General features: G+C 44.2%; 1 protein-coding gene across 4 annotated transcripts in view; it reads left to right on the forward strand.

Annotated features, from left to right (window-relative positions):
• The first annotated feature begins 9,733 nt into the window (after positions 1-9,733).
• The window catches only part of YTHDF3 (YTH N6-methyladenosine RNA binding protein F3), a 39,886-nt gene continuing 28,769 nt past the window's right edge, over positions 9,734-20,850 (forward strand). The window contains exons 1-2 of one of the 4 annotated variants that reach the window (XM_073679358.1): positions 9,734-10,200; positions 20,187-20,245. Coding sequence is in view for 1 of the 4 variants with exons in the window: in XM_073679357.1 (XP_073535458.1) it covers positions 10,177-10,200; positions 20,221-20,245 (49 nt within the window). In the remaining 3 variants the exon portion in view is untranslated. The remainder of the gene's footprint in view (positions 10,201-20,186; positions 20,246-20,850) is intronic. The other 3 variants (XM_073679357.1, XM_073679360.1, XM_073679359.1) reach the window with 3 other exon arrangements.

Genomic DNA, 20,850 nt, shown 5'->3' on the forward strand with positions numbered 1-20,850 from the left:
GTATTTTTGACCATTCCTCTTTACAAAACAATTCCAGTTCAGTTAAGTTTGATGGTCGCCGAGCATGGACAGCCCTCTTCAAATGATCCCACAGATGTTCAATGATATTCAGGTCTGGGGACTGGGATGGCCATTCCAGAGCATTGTAATTGTTCCTCTGCATGAATGCCTGAGTAGATTTGGAGCGGTGTTTTGGATCATTGTCTTGCTGAAAGATCCATCCCCTGCTTAACTTCAACTTTGTTACTGATTCTTGAACATTATTGTCAAGAATCTGCTGATACTAAGTGGAATCCATGCGTCCCTCAACTTTAACAAGATTCCCGGTGCCGGCATTGGCCACACAGCCCCAAAGCATGATGGAACCTCCACCAAATTTTACTGTGGGTAGTAAGTGTTTTTCTTGGAATGCTGTGTTTTTTTTGCCGCCATGCATAACGCCTTTTTGTATGACCAAACAACTCAATCTTGGTTTCATCAGTCCACAGGACCTTCTTCCAAAAAGAAATTGGCTTCTCCAAATGTGCTTTTGCATACCTCAGCCAACTCTGTTTGTGGCGTGCTTGCAGAAACGGCTTCTTTTGCATCACTCTCCCATACAGCTTCTCCTTGTGCAAAGTACGTTGTATAGTTGACCGATGCACAGTGACACCATCTGCAGCAAGTTGATGCTGCAGCTCTCTGGAGGTGGTCTGGGGATTGTCCTTGACTGATCTCACCATTCTTCTTCTCTGTCTTTCTGATGTTTTTCTCGGCCTGCCACTTCTGGCCTTAACAAGAACTGTCCCTGTGTTCTTCCATTTCCTTACTATGTTCCTCACAGTGGAAACTGACAGGTTAAATCTCTGAGACAGCTTTTTGTATCCTTCCCCTGAACAACTATGTTGAATAATCTTTGTTTTCAGATCATTTGACAGTTGTTTTGAGGAGCCCATGATGCCACTCTTCAGAGGAGATTCAAACAGGAGAACAACTTGCAAGTGGCCACTTTAAGTAGCTTTTCTCATGATTGCATACACCTGGCTCTGAAGTTCAAAGCTCAATGAGGTTACAAAACCCAAAAAAAGTGCTTTAGTAAGTCAGTAAAAAGTAGGTAAGAGTATTTAAAACAAGAAAATGATAAGGGTGCCTATACTTATGCACCTGTCAAATTTTGTTTGAATGCAGATTGCACATTTTCTGTTAGTACAATAAACCTCATTTCAAGGCAGAAACATTACTGTGTCCAACAGTTATTACATATATCAAACTGAAATAGCTGTTGCAAAAACCCCAATTTTTATAAAACATTAAGCTTAAGATTAATAGGGGTGCCCAAACTTTTTCATATAACTGTATAAAACAACTTGCTCTAGTGTATAGGGTATGTGGCAAGAAATAACAATGAAGATGTTAAAATTGTCCAATTTTATTAAATACGTAGGTTACAAGAAGTTAAAAATCATTGTTATAAAAGGTGGCTAGTAGGCTAAAAGCAATGGGAGGAGGGGAGATAGTCAGGATGGGAGCCCTAGAAGTTTTTCCTTCTTGAGAGGCAGTTATGAGCTTCCTGGAGTGTCTTTTGATGACCAGGTCGGAGGGTCCCCCTTATATGGAGAAAAGGAAGGGAATTGTTTAGTGGCAAGTTTTAGAGGTTGCCTTCTTATATTATTGAGATATCTAGTTACCTGATCTGAGGTGTAGGAGGGTTTTGGTGAAGGGGTCCGGTCAGGTGTGGGTTATCCACGTTCCAGTTAGACTGCAAGGGAATGAGAGTCGATTTTCCTTCAGTCACAGAAGGTCTTAATTGCTTAGGGGAGGGAGGGGGGAGAAAAATGGGTTTTTGTACCTGTGTTGGTCGATTGTAGTTAGAAGATTTGGATGCAGACAAGGGGGAGGCTTCCACTTGTGGAGTGAAGGCGATCACCTATATTTAGTGACAAAGGGAGTGGGAAAAAAGATGAATAGGAAATGGTGGTATTTTATAACGAGTACTGCTACAGAGCAGTGGTGGAATATACCTGTACAGGTCGAGTCACTTATTTGTTGCTGACTGGTGCTGTTTAGGAGGAGACCCGCATTTAGTGGTTGCAAGGTGCTAAACACTGGTGGGTGTATTCGTGGACCCAGGAGGAGTTTAAGCAAATGGGTTCCTTGCTGGAGTGGAGCAGGGTAGAATTCCTGCAGCACTAGTAGAGGGTGGCTTGTCTTGGTTTTATAGAAGTGGGGGCAGTCCCCTGACCGCTGTTGTTTTAACTCCTTGCGTGGGTCAGAGAAAACAAATCACAGCTTAATCACAGTGTGCATAGAACAGTCCAGGACATTGGATGTCCACAACTGACAAGAAGAGTGCGACTGAACCGTAAATAATTGTACCAGGGGCGTACATAGAAGTCATGGGGCCCCATAGCAGAAGCTCTAATTGGGCCCCCCCTACAAAAAATAAATATTTGTCTGTGTCACAGAAGAGCAGATCTCATAACTTTCCAGCCTTTACATAGTAATTTACCTCCTTCTGAAGTCGTAGATTCCTCCTTCATTGCCCCCATAAAGTATGATGCCAACAAAAGTGCCCCCCAAACAGTAGGATACCCCTATGGTGCATTCCTCCACATGCACAGTATAATGACCCTATTGTACCCCACTTCAACTCCCACGGCAAAGTATGGTGACCCTAACACAGTATAATCCCCCAACTGTGAACCCCACAGAGCCCTCCATACATTCTCATGGCCCCACACAGCCCTCCAAACAGTATAATGAACCCACACAAACATTCACACTGTATAATTGCTTTCATACAGTATAATGGCCCCCCACATAGGCCTCAAAATATTATAATGGCCCCACATAGCCTTCCATATAGTATAATGCACCACAAATAATCTTCCATATAGTATAATGCGCCCCCATAATCCTCCATATAGTATAATGCTCCCCCCATAAACCTCCATATAGTATAATAAGCCCCCCATAATCCTTCATATAGTATAATGAACTTCCCATGGTCCTCCATAGAATATAATGCACTCCCCATAGTCCTCCATACTCAACCCCCAATCCTGGTATGTGTGGACTCCTCAACCCCCCATTCCTGGTATGTGTGGCCTCCTCAATCCCCCATTCCTGGTATGTGTGGCCTCCTCAATCCCCAAATCCTGGTATGTGCGGCCTCCTCAATCCCCCAATCCTGGTATGTGTGGCCTCCTCAATCCCCCATTCCTGGTATGTGTGGCCTCCTCAATCCCCCATTCCAGGTATGTGTGGCCTCCTCAATCCCCCATTCCTGGTATGTGTGGCCTCCTCAATCCAAGTATCCTGGTATGTGTGGCCTCCTCAACCCCCCAATCACTGCACACATAAAACAATAAACACTTATACTCACCTTCCTTCCTCACCTCTGCTCCAGCGCTGAGTCCTGTCTGCAGCAGCTCATGTCAGCATCTGAGCTGCGTGCGCTCTCAGAAGCCGAGGTGAGCTGCTGCCAGCACATTCACTCCACTCCACGCCGGGACTATGGGCATGGAGAAGCGTGAATATGCTTTCTCTTTAGCGGCGGGCTCTGACAGCAGGAGCCGGGGCTCAGCGCTCCTCCGTGCCCACTACTAAAGAGAATGAATATTCCGTCTTCTCCACGCCCATGGGAGTGGAGAAGAGGGAATATTCATGTCACTTTAGCAGCAGACACACATGGTAGCTGCAGCAGCGTGTGCCCCGCTCCTCCACTGCCGCAACCCGCTCCTCTGCCGCCGCAACCTCCTACTCACCTATCCTCATTCCCACGCTGCTTGGGGCCCTCACGGGCCCCCTCCGGCCACGGGCCCCATAGCAGTGGCGTGGTCTGCCACCATTGGCGGTACGCCACTGCATTGTGCCAACTTGCTACAATAAATGCAGCTTCCTGGACTGTTGTATGCACGCTGTGATTAAGCTGTGATTTGTTTTCTCTGACCCACGCAAGAAGTTAAAACAACAGCGGTCAGGGGACTGCCCCTACTTCTATAAAACCCAGACAAGCCACCCTCTACTAGTGCTGCAGGAATTCTACCCCGCTCCACTCCAGCAAGGAACCCATTTGCTTTAACTCCTCCTGGGTCCACGAATACACCCACCAGTGTTTAGCACCTTGCAACCACTAAATGCGGGTCTCCTCCTAAACAGCACCAGTCAGCAACAAATAAGTGACTCGACCTGTACAGGTATATTCCACTACTGCTCTGTAGCAGTACTCGTTATAAAATACCACCATTTCCTATTCATCTTTTTTCCCACTCCCTTTGTCACTAAATATAGGTGATCGCCTTCACTCCACAAGTGGAAGCCGCCCCCTTGTCTGCATCCAAATCTTCTAACTACAATCGACCAACACAGGTACAAAAAACCATTTTTCTCCCCCCTCCCTCCCCTAGGCAACTAAGACCTTCCGTAACTGAAGGAAAATCGACTCTCATTCCCTTGCAGTCTAACTGGAACGTGGATAACCCACACCTGACCGGACCCCTTCCCCAAAACCCTCCTACACCTCAGATCAGGTAAATAGATATCTCAATAATATAAGAAGGCAACCTCTAAAACTTGCCACTAAACAATTCCCTTCGTTTTCTCCATATAAGGGGGACCCTCTGACCTGGTCATCAAAAGACCCTCCAGGAAGCTCATAACTGCCTCTCAACCAGGAAAAACTTCTAGGGCTCCCATCCTAACTATCTTCCCTCCTCCCATTGCTTTTAGCCTACTAGCCACCTTTTATAACAATGATTTTTAACTTCTTGTAACCTACGTATTTAATAAAATTGGACAATTTTAACATCTTCATTTTTATTTCTTGCCACATACCCTATACACTAGAGCAAGTTGTTTTATATATATTTTTAGGATTGGAATATTACCTGAAACTCAAGGTCTCAATAGTTAATCCTGGTCCCTTTCAACACTTTCAAGACCAATGACATCAAAGGCGTCAATTTCATCTTCTGAAATACCTAAGAGTACGTGCACATGTTTTTTACACATGGGCGAAACATTGAGTTTTTCACAAGGAAGACACTTCAGGAAAAAAAGCATCTTTTTTAGATTTTTTTTTTGTCATTTCCTAAATGCTTTTTCAATATTTTTACCGCCAGATATTCGGAGCGGTAAAAGACGCTCAAAAGCCTAAACATATGAACAAGTCATTTTTACATAGAAATGCTTATGTTCATTTTTTTGAGAGTTTTCTGGGCACTTTGTCAGGCGCTTTTCGGAGTGGAATCCACCTGAAAAAGACATTGTGTGCAAACACTGTAAGAGTAACTTTTACTTTATACGTTGGCCAAATACAAGACACAACAAGCATGGTTTCATTTTAACTTTTATATGGAATATATGTGAAAAAATGGGGAAAAATGCAAAGTACCTTCCCTTTATACTTTCCTTATGACAAGTTTATGATACATAATAATGCCACATTCTCCCATTTATAAAGATACCAAAATTATTTCCCTTGCAGAACACAGATTATCCTGAGAACACAGTCATGGCGAGATAGATGGCACAAGACTGCTGAGCCCAGTGATTGGCTGCAGTGGTAACATGTTGCAGCTGTGACGTCGCTACTGCAAAGATGTCAACAAAGATGGCAGTACTACAGCGGCAGCGTGTAAGACTACAATGACATATCAGTTCTTATTCATGTCCTATCCATTTTGCACTGGATTTTTTTCCCTCATTAGTTTCTAAAACTGAAAGACTTTTTTTCCATTGACACTTAAGCAATGAATCAATTAACTGGAATCTGTCACCAGGTTTTTCTACCCTATCTGAGAGATGCATTATGTAGGGGCAGAGACCCTGACTCCAAATTAACCCCTCCCGGCGCTACTTGCTACAGTTTTGATGAAAACACTGTTTTCTCTGCTGCAGATCTACGAGTTCTCTACTGATTGACAACTGTGTCCACTGTGCATAGGCAGAAAGCTGCCAATCAGTGGTGGGGGTTGATTATACAGAGCTTATGAATATGGAGGACTACATGGCAGCAAGTTTACTAGTCCTCTAGTGATAATCTCCTGCTGATAAAATACTGATTTTAGAAAATCTACGGCAAGCAGCCCAGTAAGTGACACATTGCTGGAATCAGGGTCTCTGCATCTATATTATGCTGCTTTCAGATTAGGTGGCAAAAATCGGGAGACAGATTCCATTTAAACAAAACGGATGAGTGAATGTTTTTACTAACCTGTGATAGCAGTTTTACAAATGTACAGCACATAGATGAGAAAACCAGGTGTGTAGCCAGAAGAGCGCTTAACTTTCTTGGTCTTATTGTTCACTCCTTTATCATTAATGACCTATCCTTAAGATAGGTCATCAATGTCTAATGGGTCAGGGTCTGACACCCGGCACCCCTGCCGATCAGCTGTTCTCGGTGTCGTCGGCAGATGTGTACTGCAGTACCCGACCGTTGCCACTATCAGAAGACGACCAGATCCGCAATTAAACAGTTGCGGTGGGCAGCCGCCACCAAGAACAGCTGATCGGCGGCGATGCTGTGTGTCAGACCCTGAGCGATCAGATATTAATGAGCTATCAAAAGGATTATTATTTATTATTATAGTACCATTTATTCCATGGCGCTTTACATGTGAAAAGGGGTATACATGATAAAAACAAGTACAATAATTGTGAACAATACAAGTCACCGACTGGTACACAAGGAGCGAGGACCCTGCCCGCGAGGGCTCACAGTCTACAAGGGATGGGTGAGGATACAATAGATGAGGGTAGAGCTGGTTGTGCAGTGGTATGGTGGAGCGAGGGTTACTGCAGGTTGTAGACTTGTCGGAAGAGGTAGGTGTTCAGATTCCTTTTGAAGGTTTCCACGGTAGGCGAGAGTCTGATATGTTGGGGTAGAGAGTTCCAGAGTAGTCGGGAAGCACGAGAGAAATCTTGTATGTGATTGTGGGAAGAGGAGATAAGAGGGGAGTAGAAAAGGAGATCTTGTGAGGATTGGAGGCTGCGTGCAGGTAAGTACCGGGAGACTAGGTCACAGATATATGGAGGACACAGGTTGTGGATGGCTTTGTATTCCATGGTTATGGTTTTGAACTGGAGTCTCTGGGTAATGGGGAGCCAGTGAAGAGATTGACAGAGAGGAGAGGCCGGGGAATAGCAGGGGGACAGGTGAATTAGTCAGGCAGCAGAGTTTAGGATAGATTGAAGGGGTGCGAGAAGGGAGGCCACACAGCAGGAGGTTGCAGTAGTCAAGGTGGGAGATGATGAGGGCGCGGACTAGTGTTGATATAGAGTATTGATATACATATATAGATTGATATACAGTTTTGTGGGAAAAGATTCAGTATAATGTGTTTTAATAATTTAATCCTCTTATCTTTTGGTGATTTTTGGTCCAGTGGGCGGTCCTATCAGTGACTGACAGCTATTTCTGTATGCACACATATACAAAGAGAGTTATCAATCACTGATATGCCCGCCCACTGGACCAAAAATCCCAGAAAAAGCAAAGGATTAGATGATGAAAACACAGGTTGTACTGAATCTTTTCTGACAAAAATATATATTAATCTGCTCAGCTCTCCCTGCTGTATAACATGAGGCCTGCAGAATGGACTGCATTTTCCTGGTGACAAGTTCCCTTTAATTGTGGATATGAATGGCTCAAATAATGGACAGGTGCAGGTACTGTCGGCAGGTAACCGGCACTGCACTAGTCTGGTAAGTAACCTGCTACAGTTTTTTCCTTTTAGACCTGAGGTCCATGAGGACAATTGTCCATGTGCACTAGATCTTAGAATACAATTGATCTGTGTATTCTCCGTTGCACACATGGACAGCGCAAGGAGTGAAAAAAATTTCAAGTCAGCGTACCCTTAGGCAGCTTTCACACAATCTGACAGCAGTGCAATTTTTTTGCCGCAGTCATGATTAACCGTAATGTTTTTTGCTGTGATATTTGGCAGAAAGCAACGTTACGGTATCGTGTAAATGCAGCTTAAGGGCTCGTTTAAAATAGCGCTGTTTCTTCCGTTATTTAGGTAGTAAAAATGCAGGGCAGTAACAACAAAATGATAAGAGATTTCTAAAATCTCATTCACACGTTTCCTTTTTTCCAATGAAGTGTTTTTTTAATAGAACAGCATTTCAATTCTTTCAAAGTTTTTCACTGAGACTTGACATAAAAAAGCATCAAAACTGCACTGGAAAAAAAAACCTTCATTCTCTGATTGTTATTTTTACACATAACAAGCCCAAGGAAAAGTTGGGAAACACCTTTAGGCCACGGCCCCACTATCAGTATTCGGTCAGTATTGTTTCTCAGGAGTGGGAGACAAAACCAGGAGTGGGTGATAAATGCAGAATTGGTGACTTGTTTCTATTATACCTTTTCTCTGATTGTTCCTCATCTGGTTTTGGCTCCCACTCCTGAGAAAAAAAAATGATAGTGGGGCCGTGGCCTAAGGCCACATTGAGTATTTGGTCAGTTTTTTTTTATTAGTATTTGTAAGCCAAAACCAGGAGGGGAACAATCAGAGGAAAAGTATAACAGAAACACGTCACCACTTCTGTATTTATCACCCACTCCTGGTTTTGGCTCACAAATAATGATGTAAAATACTGACCAAATACTGAACATGGCCTTGAAGGGGTGGTCCACCAATTGTACATCCCCTATGTTTTTCCATGTAAAATAATACTTATACTCGCCTCCAGTGCCGATGCCGTTCCAGGGGTGTCGGCACTGGCTCTTCCGGGGATCATGTGACATTGCTATGTCATGCGATCCCTGCGGCCAATCTGCACTGGCTTCAGACATATCACATACACCCGGAGGCAGTGACAGCTGATGCTGCCCTCTCACTTCTTCTGGATGACAATTACATCTGTAGAAGGGAAGAATGACGCCAGTGCTGATTGGCCACAGGGATTGCGTGACATAATAATGTCACACAATCCCCGGAACAACTAGTGCCAACACCCCTGGTGAGAATCAGTGTTGTTTTTGTTTTTACTGGGGGGAAACACAATGCTTGAGCAGGGGCTGTCAGAGTAGTAGACAATCCCTGTAAAGTTTAAAAGGTTGTCCTAACGTTCTATCTTCAGGGGGCACCACTACCAGCCCCTGCCTTCCTAGAGTCGCTACAATCCTGTGTTGCCGGTCCGGACTTGCGCGATGGCTGCGCCGCTGCTCTGAACTGTGCAGTCTCTGATATTGGTAGCTGAGACAGCGGTGCTCTGAAGCCTGGGAGGAGTGTGGGGGCTGAGTCTGGTCGGGTAAGGTGATCCAGCTTCTGTGCACCACAATCAGGCTGTAAAGCATGGAGCTGCTCATTACCTAGGTAACCGGCCACTCTGGGAACATAGGGCGGCTGGTAACCTTGGCAACAAGCCGCTCTTTATAACATTAAAAATTCCTCTGTTCATGAAAATGTCGATTTTTTCTTTAACAAGAGGTAAATCACAGAGCTGCAAGTTTTTACAAGCACTTTGCAATTTTACCCATTTATGAGCGTTAGACCACCCCTTTAAGAGATTGTTTGGTTTAGAGTGGAGTGAATGATGGCTCCACCTCCTAAGCCCCTGCAACCAGACTGACAGAGCTACGGCAGCGGGATGTGACCACGACTGAGCTGTCGCGACTGTCACCAGCTATCACACGACTGACGACTTGTCACAGCCAGCCACACACGGAACTCAAGCGCCAGCCAGTCACGTGCTCCTCAGTCCTGCAGAAGAGCCACGCCCACGTCGGCGGTCACATGACAGGGAAGTGGTTCTGTATTGACGTCACGGCGGAAGGTCAGGGAGCTCCGGAGAGGAAGTGAGAGTGCGAGGCCTCGTCCGCCATTGTGGAGAAGCGAGAGCTCGGCCAGAGCGAGAGTCAGAGCCGGGGGGCGAGGAGCGCCAGAGAGAGGAGGCCGCCGCGGTCCCCACCGCTCCCCTGTGTCCCCACATTAGTGTGCTGTAGGTGTACACACACGTATACGGTACACTGTAGCTGCGCCTGGCAGCGCTGTACAATCCCGGGGACACGAATGTGTGTATGTCCGGGGCGCCGCTGATGTTACACGTCTGTGTGTGTCCGTACATGCTGTAGCGCCCCCCCGAGGCCTGCAGTCCGCGTCCGGCCCGCACCGTTCACAGCAGACATTACAGGGAGGGATCACACGGCGGCTCCATCATCTCTGGCTCCACAGGAGAATGTCTGCGACCAGCGTGGATCAGGTAACAAGAGGAGGCCTGGAGCGCCGCACTGCTGGGTGTATAGATGGGTGTGTGTATGTATATATGTATGTATGTATGCACACTACTGTGTGTATGTATATATATTTGTGTGCACATTATATGTGATCATGGTGTGTACATGATGTGTGTGTGTGTGCACTGCTGTGTATATATGTATGATGTATATCTGTGGTATGTCACACTGTTTGTGTGCTCATGATGTGTGTGCTGCGTGTACTTGATGTGTGTGTATGATGTATATCTGTGGTATGTCACACTGCTGTGTGTAATGTGTGTGTGCGAACCACACTTCTGTCTGTGTGTGCACATAATGGATGTGTACACCACATTGCTGTGTGTGTGTATATATGTCTATGTGCACTGCTGTCTGTGCCCCGCACTGTGTGTGTGATGGATGGATGGGTGTGTGCACGCACACTGCTGTGTGTCCGAGTACCTGCGTGTCCACCGCACTGCTGTGTGTAATGTCTGGGGGTGCATGAAGCGCACTGATGTCTGACCAAGTGCCTGCGTGTCTGTATGCTGCATTGTCTTCTGTGCCTACAGTGTGGAGCTATCCATCTCTCTGAGGCTATGTGCCCACGTAGCAGATTTGATGCAGAGCGTTTTTACCTCTCTCTGGCAGAAAAAAACACATGCAGATTTACATGCGTTTTTTCTGCCAGAGAGAAGCGTTTTTTCAGCGTTTTTACATGCGTTTTCTCAAGCAGTTTTAAAAGCGATTTTGAGCATCACTTGGAAAAGTGCTTGACAAGTTGGTCACACAATATAAATCCATGCAACCGGCATGGATTTATAATGTGTGAACAGCTGATGCTTTAAATGCAGCATCTATAGTAAAAAAAAAAAAAAAAAAAAAAAAAAAACCCTGTATACTCACTTCAGTCTCCTCCGGTCTGCTCCCGGCCGCGTCCTCTCTCCTTGGCGTCCCGCGGTGTACTGTCAGGACCTGCGGTGACGTCATTTAGTCAGCTGATGGTCAAGCGACCTTCACCTGACTGCCGACGTCAGCGGTCGCGTGACCATCAGGTGACTAAATGACGTCACCGCAGGTCCCGCCAGTACACCGCGGGACACCAAGGAGAGAGGACGTGGCCGGGAGCAGACCGGAGAGGTGAATATACAGGTTTTGTTTGTTTTTAACTTTTTTATTTCTTTTTTTTTACCTCGTGGTAGCCGGGATGAAGAGGAGTTGTAGTCTCCTCTTCATCCCGGGTACCACACGCACCGCGATTACGCTGCAAATTCGCGGCCATTGAATTTAATTGAAACGCTGCAAATCCACATATACCTGCGGGTTTGCTGCGTTTCAATGTTCCTCAATGGCTGCGAATTTGCAGCGTAATTGCGGTAGAAATGGTCGTGCTGCGTTTTGCAACGCAATGCGAATTCGGCGCAAATTAGCGCATCATGTGCACAGCACATCCAAATTCACATTGCTTTGCATGGCAGACTGTTTTACAAGCGTTTTCGCAGCTGTAAAAACGCTACAAAAATGCTACGTGGGCACATGGCCTTACCATCACTTGTATGTACATATGTTGATCAACTACTACTCTCCTCATCATCTGCATCTCTGCCCTTCTCCAATGTGGTGCCAGTCACACTACACATCAATGATCATTGCATATAAAATTAACCATTCACTGGGTGGTTGTATTTTTTAAGTTAAAGGGAACCTGTATATGTCCTGTGTAGTATCTAAACTGCCCCCATTGCGTTGTTAGTGATGCAATGTGCATCACTAATACTTTTTTTTTGTTAAAATCGGCGCTAATATAAATTGGATTTTACACTTTATATGTTTATATCCTACCTGCTCGTTTAGTCTTAGGGGTGGGATTCCTCATATTTAGTCAGGGTTGAATTCTGCTCCCGGCTTGCTCTGACGTCACTTTCCCGCGCTTGCGCAGTTTGTCATGGCCAGCCGCGCTTGTAGCACTGGGAGCCGCGTATGTGCTGTGACGAGTGGCTCTGGCCGCACACAGTGAAGCCGGGAGCCGCTCGTCACAGCACATACGCGGCTACAAGCGCAACTGGACATGACATACTGCGCAAGCGCGGCAAAGTGACGTCAGCGCAAGCCGGGAGCAGAATTCAAATGACGTGGGTGGCACCAACCCTGACTAAATACGAGGAATTGCACCCCTATGACTAAACAAGCAGGTAGGTTATAAATATATAAAGTGGATATTACACATTATATTAGTGCCGATTTTAATGAAAAAAGCATATTAGTGATGCACATTGCATCACTAACAATGCAATGGGGGCAGTTTAGATACTACACAGGACATATACAGGTTCCCTTTAATGTGCTGAAAATGTGTAATCATAAACTACTAGACGTGTATATAATCCATAATCGGAGGGAGACGTCACCTCCATGGTGTCACAAATATGTTATCTCATTCCAAAGATCCCCACACATTATGTGCATCTAAGGAAATATTCTCCTGAATTGTAATAGAAGATAGAATTATTTACTAGAATAGACTTGTCAGAAGAGCAGACGGATTACTTCTAAAGGTGACCTGTCACATTCAGAAACGCTACTTACCTGCAGATATACGGCTAATCTGTGTTAAAATTATGTTAGACCGACTTATTGTAGCAGCGGTTACTGTGAGAAAATGACGTTTATTCTCCCTGCAGCCACTCACTTCAAATCATCAGGAGAGGGAGAGATTAGTCAGTGCTCACTATACAGAGATGTATTCCCTCTCCGGCACTTTGGCGGCCTGCTCTCCAGTGTGTTTTCAGAGCAGCTGGGAGCGATTACAGCGCTCTGTATAGTGAGTGGTGACTGTAACCGCTCCCTCACCGCCCCGATGACTGGAAGAGAGTGGCTGCAGGGAATATATCTTCATTTCTCCCTGTAGCCGCTGATCCAGTAAGCTCTCCTAACATTTATAGGAAATCTATCACCAGATTTTTGCCACCTAATCTAAGAATAGCATAATGTAGAGAAAGTGACCCTGATTCCAGCGAATTCACTTACTGGGCTGCTTGCTGTAAGTTTGATATTTGCTGATAAAACACCTATTTTATTACTAGAAGGTTAGTAAATCTGCCAGATATTCCTCCATATTCATCATCTCTGTATAACCCCACCCCACTGATTGACAGCTCTTTGTACACTGTGCATAGACAGCAAGATGTCAGTCAGTGGTTTGGCTGGGGTTATACAGAGGTCAGCATTCAGAAAATTTGCCTTTGCCTCTATAGTATGCTGCTCTCTGATGGGGTAGCAAAAATCTGGTGACTGATTCCTTTTAAAGGGAACCTGTCACCAAAAAAAAAAAAAAAACGCTATTAACCTGAAGATGGGAGGTTAATCTGCAGATTAATGGCCTTATTAACCTGGCTGCACTTAATCTAACCCTGCGGAGAGAAAATGAACTTTATTCCCCCCACTGGCAGCGTCCGGTTTCAGCCATGGAGGCTTTGCCGGCTGTAATTGCTCCCTCGGTCCTGACTGAGATTGGCTCGGTTCATTAGGAACCTTCATTGTTCTATCCCTCCATGTGATATTGAAACAGTCAATGAAATCAAAGGGTTTTTCTCAAGATCAGACCTCAGGATGGCACAACTCCCCAGACTCCTGGCTTCCTGCTTGCTAGAGAGTGATACTTTGTGATTGACCGTTTCAGACCTGCGCATGGTTCTGCCTCTTGTTTGAACTGTGCGCCTCCGCTTCTGAAAACGGAGACAGCGTTGCCTCTACAGCATCAGAGGATGCTGCGATCTGGCCAGCTTCACTGCAGCTATTGCAAGCTCTGTAACTAAGAGAAGGTAGAGATGAGTGAACCCTTATTTAAAAGTTCGGTGTTCGTACCGGACAGTTAGTGTCCGATGCTAAACACCGAACACAGACTTCTCCCGGAAATCCGTTCCAATGTTCATAGTTCTGTGGGATGTCCATTGCAGAGATAATTTTCCGGCTAAAATGTTTTGGTTCTCGTTGTTTTCAATGTGGTTTGGGTTCTGGTTGAAGTTTGGGTAAAGTTCGGCTACCAGAACCCGAACTTCCACTGGTCCGCTCATCCCTATTTGTAAATGCTGCCCCTCTGGCCTACTGAAGTATTGCAGCTGATGTTTTTCTCGGACTCACCTCAACATTAAGCTCTTTATGTAGTAAGATAGGAATAAAAAAGTCCCTCACTTTTTGTTCAAGAAGAATTTTTAATAAGTGGTAAAATGCAAGCGTTGCTTGGTCTTAAAAGCTTTTTTTTTTACCCATTCAGCATGTTTAGAAAAGCCAGAAATTATATTGCAAAAATGTAGAACTTTTCATAATACAAACAATAGTACTCAGTAAAAGTGGAGTAGCACTTTAGTTACTTGTTGGAGGCCCTTTTTTTTATTTTTATTTTTTTATAGTGACTGGCAGGGGTGATATTGCACAGACACCCACTTAAAGGGGGTTGTACCATGTTTGATAGTTATTCCCTATCCAGGGAATAACTTCAGGATCAGTGGGGCTCCCTGCAATTGTGAATACCAAGGATTTAAAGGACCCTGTCTGAATGGAGCGGTGGTCCGTCACGCACACCTCTGCTCCTTTCATTCTCCATAGGACCTCCAGAGATGGATGAACACAGTGTTCTGCTGGTCATCAGCACTCCCAGAAAGAAAGAATGATTCACCTCTGCTCAATTCACATAGGGCTTTTCAGAACCTCCGTTCTCAGGAACAGTGGGGTCCAGCGGTCAACCCCCCCCCCCCCCAGCGATCAGGAAGTTATCCCCTATCCTATGTAGCAGATAACTTCCAAAATCGGTACAACCCCCTTAAGACTTGGAGGTTGATGAACCTTCTGTTTTTCAACAGAGATCTCTTCCATGCTTGTTGACCTCATCAGAATAGAGCATTAATAATAATTGATAATAAAAACAATAGGGTATTTGATTGTGATCCAATTTTTGGTGATCATATTCAGTTGAATCCTTCTCTTCATTTCACAGGAGATTCCTCTTAATTATATTTTTTTATGCATCGATTTGATCTCAGACTCTACAGTCACGTGTAATCAGTACAGTTCTGGGCAGTATCACGTGCATTTGTCTTTCTAGAAGAAATCTTACATGTAAGGCTGTGTGCCCACGATGCGTTTTTTAATTGTTTCCGCAGCGGCAAAAACGCTGCAGAAACGCTTAAAAAACGCATGGTAGAAGGCCTGCCATGTTCCCCAGTGATAATCCGCATGTGCTGTGCACACGCTGCGGAAATTTCCACTGCGGGTTATCATTGTGGAAAAAAACGCAGCACTACCAATTATTTTGCGGAAGCGCTGCGTTTTCGCCGCCATTGACTTGCATTGAATCGCATGGATTACGCATCACTGCATCTGTACATGCGGAATCCAAGCTTTTCAATGTGCGGCTGGTACCTGGGTTTGGAGGACAAGAGACTCTCCTCCGGACCCAGGTACCATAGAACCTGTAAAAAAAGAATAAAATAAAAAATAAAGATTATATTTACCTTCTGATGGCCCCCGGTGTGCTTGTCCTCCCTTGCTGGCAGATCGCGGTGGACTGAAGGACCTGCGCTGACGTCAGTCATGTGACGGCAGGGCCTTCAGTGTAGTGTACCGCGAGCTGCCGGCAAGCCAGGACGGAGCGAAGCAAGACTCCGGGGGCCATCAGAAGGTAAGTATAGATTTATTTTTTTATTTTTAACCATTCTTTACGGTCACACTATATAAATCCATGCCGTTTGCATGGATATATATAGTGTGACCAAGTTGACAAGCACTTTCCAAGTGATGCTAAAATGTGACTTATTGGCGGCCTTCATTAGCTTTCCTTTAGGGTGGAAATTTATGGACATGGCGTTTTATTTTGTCCCAGCCTCAGTCATGCTGCAGTGTGTCTCGTCAGATCAGGATCTTGTGAGAGTAAATGCAAAGAATACATAACCGCACCATGTAGTCAAAATGTTGTTTGTGCCCACTCTAGTGAAGTTCCATGTAGTAAAAGCGTACTCCAGTCTACAAAAAATGATCACCTGTCCATTTTGTGGGCCTCTCCAGAATTCAGAATTTGGGCCAGAGGAGAGTGAGGGACCCAAGTTCCCTGTTCTGGTGATGGGTGTGGGTCCCCCCTGATTTTACAATTACCAACTACTTGAGATGAGTGCTGCTCGTAGGTTGTATTTAGCTGTGGATAATTATTCTATGTGTGTGCCATTCTATGCCACTTCACTGCAGGAAATAAATGGTGTGGGCAGAGCAGTAGGATTACACAATTAGTGGCAAGTGTCAGGTTAATAACAAATGCCACTGACATCTGGGAATTTCCAGCTTTAGGCTTAGTGCCCACGATGCAGAAATGAAGCAGAAATTTTCCTGAGCATTTCTGCATCTCCTTGGCAGAAAATTTCATCCGGTTTTTACATACGTATTTGCCATGCGTTTTTCCAATGCATTGTATAGGCAAATATGCATGCAGAAGCGCACAAGAATTGGTCATGTCCGTATTTTTTCTGCGAGTAAAATCTGCGCAGAAAAAATCCAGACCATGTGCACAGAACTTGCAGAATGTCATAGGAAGTCATGGGATAAGGTATGCAATGCGTTTCTGGAGCGTTTACGCGCTGCAAATACGCACCAAAAACGCATCGTGGGCACACAACCTTACTTGGATTCTAACTAGCTATAGAGACCTCCAAAAGAGAACGGTGGTGAGGGTCTGCGAGCTGCCGCCTCTACGCATGTAATCCGCACATGACCATATCAATAAAGTTTTCTCAAAGCCAACTACCAGGGAGTGACAAAAATAAAGACGCTTTATTTAAATGATGACATAACAAAGAGGAAAAAAAACCCTCAGCCTCTAAAGCGTGATAAAACACATGTAAAAAAAAATAAAAATAAAACTGCAATAAGAAAACAAACTAATGGATGCAGAAAATCTGCAACATGAAATGCTCATCGTGGAGTCAAAGGCTTAGGCTATGTTCACACACATTTTTTTCTGCTGCTAACTTTTCTCTGGCAGGAAAACAGCTGCGTTAAAAACGCAGGTTTCGGTACGTTTTTTGCTGCGTTTTTTTGACCACCCATTACTTGCTATGGGTGAAAAAATGCTGCGAAAACGCTGAAAGTGACATGCTCTATTTTCCAATAACACAACCAAGTCACAAAATACGCAGCAAAAAAAACAAACGTGAACAGAGAATTCTGGTTTCTCATAGACTTTCCTGGTACTGCACAAGGCAGCTGAAAACTTGCATAAAAATCTGCTGCAAAATACGCTGCAAAACCCAAGTGTGTGAACATAGCCGTTGAATACTTGCTACAGAAATTTCTGTACCAAAAAGGCATCTTTTGGGAGGAAAAATGCTGCATAAAACACGCACATTTTTGATACGCTTTTTGCGTGCATTTTTGTATACGTTTTTTTTCCCCTATTCATTTGCATGGGTGAAAAAAATTGACATACTGTAGATTGTAAACTACTTCAAGTTGTGAAAGAAAAAATAAGCAACGTGGGCCTGAGTTTTTTTTCTGCAGCTAAATCTGCTGACCACTTTTCTCTGGCAGGAAAACAGCTGCGTCAAAAATGCAGGTTTTCCTGCTTTTTTTCAGCGTTTTTTTCACTGTCCTTTTGTCTCTGTTTAGGCATGTACATAAACTTCTGTGAAAAAAAAAAATGAATCCTATTCTATTTTACCATCAAAAACGCTGAAAATACGCAGGTGTGTTTTTTGCTGTGTTTTTTGCAGCTTTTTTTTCACCACCCATTACTTCCTATGAGTGAAAAAACGCTGAAAGTGACATGCTCTATTTTTCAAAAACACAACTAATCCAGAAAATATGCAGCAAGCAACATGTGTGAACAGAGAATTCTGGTTTCTCATAGATTTTGCTGGTACTGCTAGACGCAGCTGAGAATTTGCATAAAAATCTGCTGCAAAACACATGTGTGAACATAGCCTTACTTTGTTGGAACAGTAAAGCTGCAGCGTTTTGGTGCAGAAAATTCTACAAATACTTCACGTGTGCACAGACTGTTACTTGGGATTTCCAGTGCGGTATGTTACAATGACAGCTCTTCATTCTTGTCCTTCAGTCTGGAAACTGTTGCTGCTTCCAGCATAAGCCACATACAAGGAATCTGCTATTTTTTTGTAGTGATGTACGTTAGAGTTGAAATTAATTTTTAAACCACTTTTGGAGTAATCAGGTCAGTGTTTTGCATCTGGTTTTGCAAATCGTGGGTCTAAATGAAACTTTTCAAGTTCTTTGTAGGTTATACTTAAAGCAAAACTCCAGCGTTTTTTTATTGCACCGCTGGAGTGGTGCTTTAAATGTAAGTCCCCTGTCTCATTCTCGCCTGTTGCCGCCTTCATCGCTCCCATTGGTCTCCGGCGAAAAGTAACCTGTCTGCAGCTCCAGTGTTTCATGGAGCGAGCCGGAGGTCACTTGAATACATCTCTATGAGAGGTTCGTTCAGAACTCTTTCAGGCTCTCATAGACTTGCATTGCGCTCTTGTGATGTAACTTCTGACTTCCGGCCAGACATAAGTTACGGGCACAAGATGGCGTCACAGGTCTGAAGCGGCGTCAGTAGAAGGGGAGTATAAGCACGGGGGCAGGTTGCTTTAAGGTGTTTGGAAATATTGATGCAAAATGAAATACTGACTGCATCCTGTGTGGGTGTTCTCTGTGACTACAATGTCAGCCAGGACGGTTTATCATAGATATGATGACTCCATGAATTGTATCTCCTGATGTTGATGTGTAAGGTCGGACTCGCTCTCACATTCCCAGTTGCATCAGTTGCTCTTGGACTGTATAAACCTGGTCCCACAGCACAGCTTTTAGAGCTGGTTATGGTTTGTCCAGGCTGGTTATAAGGTGTGAATGGCAATTTTTAGCAATCTGTATACATCTTTGAAATGTCTATCACTAATGAACCCATCGGCGCAAAGCTTAAAGGGCCACCTCATGTAACAGTGGTGCTCAAAGGAGCATGCTCTGCACAGTTGTATACGGAAGTAGTGATATGGCTGTAAAGGCGTTTGTGCCTGCAATAAAAATGCTAGCTCTTATTGTAGAGATCCGATGTGCCAATCATGAATAATGAGGAGTAGAGACTGGACATGTCAGGAGAACGTACAAGTCCTCCTGAAATGGAATCTCTCACTAGGTTTTTGCTACCCCATCTGAGAGGAATTTGATGTACAGGCAGAGACCCTGATTCCAGTGGTGTCACTTGCTGGGCTGCTTGATATCATTTTGATGGAATCACCGTTTTATCAGCTATAGATCTATCAGTTCTCTTAATGTTCACCTTTTGTATAAGCCCCCATACCACTGGCTGCTTTTTGCCTATGCACAGTGTACACAGAGAGCTGCCAATCAGTGGTGGGGGCGAGGTTACACAGCTCATGAATATGAAGGACTACATTGCTGCAGGTTTAGTAGTCCTCTAGTTATAATCTGCTGATAAGACAGTGATTTAATCAAAATTTTCTAAGCAGCCCAGTAAGTGACACATCGCTGGAATCGGGGTCTCTTCTGCTACACTATGCTGCTCTCAGATTAGGTGGCAAATACCTGGTGTCTGATTGTTTAAGGCTCATTTTACATTTGTAACTGGCTCTTCAGGTTTTCCTCCGCACTTACAAGCTCCGTACTGAGCCACTCAACCTGATAAACAGGAAGAAACCTACTGAGTTGTATTGAGTCTATTAGCTTCTTTAGATATAGTTGTGGAGCTGGGTGAACACAGCCTCTATAAATGGTGTTGTTGCCGTGCTTTATGCATTGGCTTCAGAATCTCACATTTTATGATCTGTAATGATTTTCTTTCTGTCGTGCTGAACGGTTTACTACTTGTTTCTCTCTCCTGTGGGTCGGTGGAAGGGTTGTTATATATGATGTCTTTAGTGATGCTTTGAACAATAGGTGTCTGTTATTCTAACTTCTAAAGAGTTTTCTATGTATTTAATTCCAGTGACCTTTTTCTTTCTTTTTCCACGTTGTTGCAGAGACCTAAAGGACAAGGAAACAAAGGTGAGGGCTTCTTCTCCATTCTAAAAATATACCTGTATGTATGACATCCTGCGTTCTTGCCTTGCTTCCTACAATTATTGGCTTATATGATTTTTGTAAGGATGTTTATATTTCTATCAGAGGAATTCTCCCCACAAACAGACAAAATAAGTAGGACATTGCCAATCACTGGTGGAAATGTACTTTGTGGACAGCTTTCAGTTCCTGCACAATGATGAACCTTTTGCTCTCAGTCCATCCAAGGGATCATATGTAATATACCCTCTGCTCTTGCTGGGATAAGCAACAGCTCTGATCCTGTTAAAGGGGTATTCCCACCTCCAAGGTCAGATTGTAATATGTAGTAGGTGTAATGTTAGCAAATACTTCCAATTAGAAATGTAGAATAGTTGTAATAGAAATGTAGTACAGCCAGAACAGGATGTACAGAGACCATCAGGGGTGGCATAAAATGTTTATTTTTTTAAACAAAAATATATTGCATTTTTTTTAAATAGTAAAAACAAGCGCAACCTATTAGGCATGTACAGAAGACACTATAAGGCTGAGTTCACACAATGCGTTTTTCATGCGTTTCCGCGGCGTTTTTGCAGTTGCGTAAACGC

Source organism: Phyllobates terribilis, unplaced genomic scaffold (genome assembly GCF_046119375.1).
Source record: "Phyllobates terribilis strain yellow unplaced genomic scaffold, ASM4611937v1 Scaffold_4__5_contigs__length_816908805, whole genome shotgun sequence".
Taxonomy (NCBI): domain Eukaryota; kingdom Metazoa; phylum Chordata; class Amphibia; order Anura; family Dendrobatidae; genus Phyllobates; species Phyllobates terribilis.